This window comes from Anomaloglossus baeobatrachus, chromosome 5 (genome assembly GCF_048569485.1).
Source record: "Anomaloglossus baeobatrachus isolate aAnoBae1 chromosome 5, aAnoBae1.hap1, whole genome shotgun sequence".
Classification (NCBI taxonomy): Eukaryota; Metazoa; Chordata; class Amphibia; order Anura; family Aromobatidae; genus Anomaloglossus; species Anomaloglossus baeobatrachus.
Window position 1 is genome coordinate 104,746,125 of NC_134357.1, and position 6,000 is coordinate 104,752,124.

Consider the following 6,000-nt stretch of genomic DNA (forward strand, 5'->3'; position numbering starts at 1 on the left):
TGCTCTCCAAAGTTCAGTAACCCGGGGCTGTCATAGTGGCAACCCAGGGTTACTATGGCAGCAATTGGGTCCCTGTGATCGCATTACAGGGACTCGATCGCTAGGGAGATCCCTCTCCCTGCCTTCTGAATGCTGCGATCACACTAATTGTAGCATCCAGGAGGGTTAAACTGCCAGGAGCAGCGTGGGCACCGCTCCTAGGAGAGAGAGCTGGGTCCCGGCTGTAACATCATTTCGAGACCCGTCAGCGATCATGGAGCTACAGCGTAGGAACCCCTGCGGTCGCCATGACTTAAAAAAAGCACAAAAAGAAGCAGGAAAAACACAAATGAACTTTGGCACATAACCTAAGAGGGAAAGTTTCTGCTAGTGGGGGGTGCCACTTATAAGTCGTGCAGTGCTCTTCCTCTGAGTAGAAGCTATTTGGATGTTTAAGTTCCCAAGGAAGTATTGCATGGCTTATATGTCTCCTTACATCAGCTTAGCATTCTCCATAAGCAGAAACTTTACCCTTAGACTCCCTGTCAAAATTCTCTCACCCAGACAAATCTGATTTCTTCCTTTGACTGATGAGGCCCAAATACCATGGAGTATATGTCAGCAAATTGAGTTTCCTGTTTAGCTTCTTAGGACAAGTCAAGTGGCGAATCCCTTGACAGGGTCGATAGTTACTTCTAGGATTGCTACGTCTGATAGTTGGCACCAGAATTTCAGTTCCCTTATGCTCTGAAAAGGCTATTTGTAGCTCTAAAATAATTGTGCTATAGTTGTCAGACAAGTTGCACATAGGTTTTTTGTTGCACAAACTTTGAGATTTAAGGTGGCTTTACACACCGCAAACGACATCGCTGTAACGTCACCGGTTTTGTGACGTAATAGCGACCTCCCCAGCGACATTGCAGTGTGTGAGACGCATCAGCGACCTGGCCCCTGCTGTGAAGTTGCTGATCGCTACAAATCGTTCAGGACCATTCTTTGGTCCTTTGTTTCCCGCTGTGCAGCATGATCGCTAGAAAGTCTCAGTGTGTAAAGGGGACTTTACAGCGACTTCGTTAGCGACTTCCCTTTCAAAAAGCTGCTTTACAACGTCCCCAATGACTAGCTAGGTCGTTCTGCAGGTCCGGATCGCTGTTGCGTCGCTGGCCAGGTCTGCCTGTTTGACAGCTCACCAGCGACTCACCAGAGACTTTGTAGCGATCCCGGCCAGGTTGGGATCGCTGGTGGGATCGCTGAAAGTCTCAGTGTGTAAAGGGGCCTTTACTGTAGCACAGCACATTGTCTCCATGTAGCTCTAGCCTTAGGTTTCCAGTGCTGATGAGAAAAATGTTAATAGAGCAGTGCACTGATTCTACTGATTGGCCTTCACAATAGCAGAAACCAGTCGGCTGCCTCTATGTGTGAAGGTCTGGTTGATGGGATTGATTGAGCAAGTACAAGTGCATCTCAATAAATTAGAATATCATCAAAAAGTTAATTTATTTCAGTTGACTTACAATGAAATATTGTACTTCTTTCTTTTAGGCTACTTTCACACATCCGGCTTGAGCTCTGCGGCTCAATCTGGCTGTGAAGCCTATGCAACGGATGCGGTGAAAACACCGCATCCTTTGCATAAGTTTTTTACATGCGGCCGGTCCGGTTTTTGCCGCTTGCGGCATGCTACTGAGCATGCGCAGTGGCAAAAACCGCATGCGGCGGCCGGATGCGGTGTTTGCCGCATCGCGCCGCATCCAGCATCCATAGAGACGCATTGGGAAAAGCGCCGCATCTGCCGGATGCGGCGCGATGCGTTTTTTTTTTGCCGGAGCAAAAAACGTGCCAGGGAACGTTCCATCCGGCCGCCGCATCGGCTAAATCTGCCGCCTGCGGCAAAAGCCGGACCGAACGCAAGCCCATGCGGCACAATGCGGCACTAATTAAAGTCTATGCAGGAAAAACGCAACCGGCAGCAAAAAAAAACGGTTGCGGTTTTCCTGCAAAGTGCCGGATTGTGCCGCATTGCAAAAGCCGGATGTGTGAAAGCACCCTTATACTACACAGATCATAACATTTTCTGAGTTGCAATAGTTTTAAAAATGCTCTTGTCCCTAGATATTTCTGTTGTGTGCCTGTTATGTCGCTCCCTGGTGTTTCTTTTTCTTCCTTCTCAGAACATACACTATCGTCAAAGCAAGAGCTCACATATACAAGTGCATCTCAATAAATTAGAATACCATCAAAAATGTAATTTATTTCAGTAATTCTATACAAAAAAGGAAACACATATATTATATAGAGTCATTACAAACAGAGTGATCTATTTCAAGTGTTTATTTCTGTTAGTGTTGATGATTATGGGTTACAGCCAATGAAAACCCAAAAGTCATTATCTCATAAAATTAGAATAATTACTACGAAACACCTGCAAAGGCTTCCTAAGCATTTAAAATGGTTCCTTAGTCTGGTTCAGTAGGCTACACAATCATTGAGAAGATTGCTGACTTGACAGATGTCCAGAAGGCAATCATTGACAAACTCTACAATGAGGGTAAGCCACAAAAGGTCATTGCTAATGAAGCTGGCTATTCACAGAATGCTGTATCCAAGAATATTAATGGAAAGTTGAGTGGAAGGAAAAAGTGTGGTAGAAAAAGATGCACAAGCAACTGGGATAACCGCAGTCTTGATAGGATTGTTAAGAAAAGGCCATTCAAAAATTTGGAGTTGAATCACAAGGAGTGGACTGCTGCTGGAGTCAGTGCTTCAAGAGCCACCACACACAGACATATCTAGGACATGGGCTACAAGTGTCGCATTCCTTGTTTCAAGCCACTCATGACCAATAGACAACGCCAGAAGCATCTTACTTGAGCCAAGGAGAAAAAGAACTGGCCTGTTGCTAAGTGGTTCAAGGTGTTGTTTTCAGATGAAAGTAAATTTTGCATTTCATTTGGAAATCGCCATGCTAGAGTCTGGAGGAAGAGTGGAGAGGCCACAATCCAAGCTGCTTGAGGTCTAGTGTGAAGTTTCCACAATTAGTGAAGGTTTGGGGAGCCATGTCCTCTGCTGGTGTAGGTCCACTGTGTTTTATGAAGAGCAAAGTCAGCGCAGCCGTCTACCAGAAAATTTTAGAGCACTTCATACTTCTCTCTGCCAACAAGCTTTTTGGAGATGGAAATTTCATTTTCCAGCAGGACTTGCCACCTGACCACACTGCCAAAAGTACCAATACCTGGTTTAATAACCACAGTATGGCTATGTGTGCACGTGTGCGTATTACATGCAGTTACGCTGCGATCTGCAGCGCAGCATAACTGCATGCGTCCTGCGTCCCCTGGACAGTCTATAGAGATTGTGCAGGAGCCGTGCGCACGTGGCATATTAGAACGCAGCGATTCGGCTGCTGCCCGAATCGCTGCGTTCTAAGAAGTGACATGTCACTTCTTCCGTGCGGTTTGCATGCTGTCTATAGGGAGAGGCAGTATGCAGAGCGCACGATCTCTGCCGGCACCATGCGCTTCAGAACGGAGCTTTTCAGCTGCGCTCTGAAGCGCACCTTTTAGGTGCGGTGCAGAGCGCACACGTGCGCACATAGCCTATCACTGTGCTTGATTGGCCAGAAACCTCGCCTGACCTAATCCCCATAGAGAATCTATAGGGTATTGTCAAGAGGACGATGAGACACCAGACCCAACAATGCAGACGAGCTGAAGACTGCTATTAACGCAACCTGGGCTTCCATGCCAAGTTCCTGATGTATGTAAAGCGCTGCGGAATATGTTAGCGCTATATAAAAATAAAGATTTATTTATTTATTCCATGACACCTCAGCAGTGCCACAGGCTGATCCCCTCCATGCCATGACGCATTGATGCAGTAATTCATGCAAAAGGAGCCCCGACCAAGTATTGAGGCATTTACTGTACAGACTTTTCAGTAGGCGCCAACATTTCTGAGTTTAAAATAAATTATTCAGTTGGTCTTATTTAATATTTGAATTTTCTGAGATAATGACTTTTGGGTTTTCATTGGCTGTAAGCCGTAATCACCAAAATTAACAGAAATAAATGCTTGAAATAGATCCCTCTGTGTGTAATGACTCTATATAATATGTGTTTTCCTTTTTGTATTGAATTACTGATATAAATTACATTTTTGATGATATTTAATTTGTTGAGATGCACTTGCATGTGTGAGCTCTTGCTTTGATGCATAGTGTATGTTCTGAGAAGGAAGAAAATGAAACACCAGGGAGCGACATAACAGGCACGCAACAGAAATATCTAGGGCAAGAGCATTTTTAAAACTATTGCAACTCAGAAAATGTTATGATCTGTGTAGTATAAGAAAGAAGTACAATATTTCATTGTAGGTCAACCACTTTGAAATGGTAAATTTAAAGTTGTAAGTTATTTTTGCACTGTGTCCGTCAATTAAAACTATATGTTTTCATTTTTAGATATTCATTTGACTAAGCATTTAGCGGACTTCGCAGAGAACATGGATTTTACTATTGTACGTGATGTCGTTCGTAAAATGGAAGTACCAGACACAGCAGTTCAGGACATTATACGTGATTACCACAGTGACGCTAAAGAGCAAAAATTTCAGCTGCTGAAGCGATGGTATGAAGCTCATGGGAAGACTGATGCTTTTCATTATCTTATTAAAAGCCTTCAAGAGCTTTCAAATCAAGGGACTGCCGAAAAGCTAATAGAAATCGTTAGTCGCCAGCACCAGCACGGTCAAGCTTAATCCTTATGTTTTTTGATTGGTCAGAGAAGGCCTCCAAATAAATGTGTATAGTCATGAGGAGGAAGCACTTTGAATAGAAGAAGATTAAAATCATCTCCTGAAGACAAAACTTATTGTAAAGATGGCAGCCTCAAAGATATGCGGAATGTCGCCCATAGCAACCAGCTGTTATCATGTAGTATTATATCACATTCATGCAGTATATGGATGGGCTGGGTCCATCAGACCAGGAGACTCGTCGTAATAAGTGGCTGAATACTTAGTTTTGCACATGTGTTCTTAGTGCACTGACTTACCGGTGACCTTTTGCCTATGCACAGCAGCCAGTCTGAACAAGGAGGAGAGGAGGCGCAATGCTGCAACCTGAGCAACTGATATAGGGACGTGATTTCAGACTACCTCAGTCTCCTGTAGACAATACAGATAAATGTCGGTCATCTACCATGGGACTAAAAAAGCAAAGGGAAAACGGAACAAGCAGCCAATAATTAAAAAATAATAACCCAACTACAACTATAGTAACTAAGGCACTAGATATAGGGCTTAAAGGAGGAGGATCACATTCAGGTGCAAGAACATTGTTCCTTTAAGTCTGAAATAGCAGATTCTAGACTTTCTGATGTTTAGCATTAATTTCTTTCCTATATGGTGCTATTATCTATACATTTTTATTATTGCTGGTGGTGCGGCTTTTTCCTTTCCTGTTAAAGGGAACCTGTCAGGTGGAATGTGCACCCAGGACCACGAGCATTTCTGGGTGCATATTGCTAATCCCTGCCTAACTGTCCCTGTATACAGTAGCATAGATTAAGAGATCTTTAGAAAAAGTATTTCTAAAGATCTTTTATCTTATGCTAATGAGCACGGGGATTAGTCCCAAGGGCGTTCTATCCCCCGACTAGCCGCCCCCTTAGCATGTTAGCAAGCCCACAGAGGTGTACGAACATGCTATTCAATGAAGTGTCACCAGCGGTGCAGCGCGTACCTGTGTTTGCTATGACCGCGCCTCTGAATGCTGGGCACTTCCAGTCATACACAGTATGAAGTCGGGTGTACACGTCCCAGCTCCAGAAAAGTCTAGAGCGCATGACCGGAAGTGCCGAGCATTCAGAAGTGCAGTCACAGCGAACACAGGTACGTGCGGCACCGCTGGTAACCCTGCATTGAATAGCATGTTAGTACACCCCTGTGGGCTTGCTAACATGCTAAGAGGGCAGCTAGTCGGGTGATATAACGCCCTTGGGACTAGTCCTCGCACTCATTAGC

At 44.5% G+C, this 6,000-nt stretch overlaps 1 protein-coding gene across 2 annotated transcripts in view; it reads left to right on the forward strand.

Annotated features, from left to right (window-relative positions):
• The window catches only part of FAS (Fas cell surface death receptor), a 125,058-nt gene extending 119,604 nt beyond the window's left edge, over nt 1-5,454 (forward strand). For both annotated transcript variants that reach the window (XM_075348742.1, XM_075348743.1), the window contains one exon: nt 4,439-5,454. In XM_075348742.1, the coding sequence (XP_075204857.1) occupies nt 4,439-4,734 (296 nt within the window). In that variant the 3' untranslated portion in view covers nt 4,735-5,454. The remainder of the gene's footprint in view (nt 1-4,438) is intronic.
• The last annotated feature ends 546 nt before the right edge of the window (nt 5,455-6,000 follow it).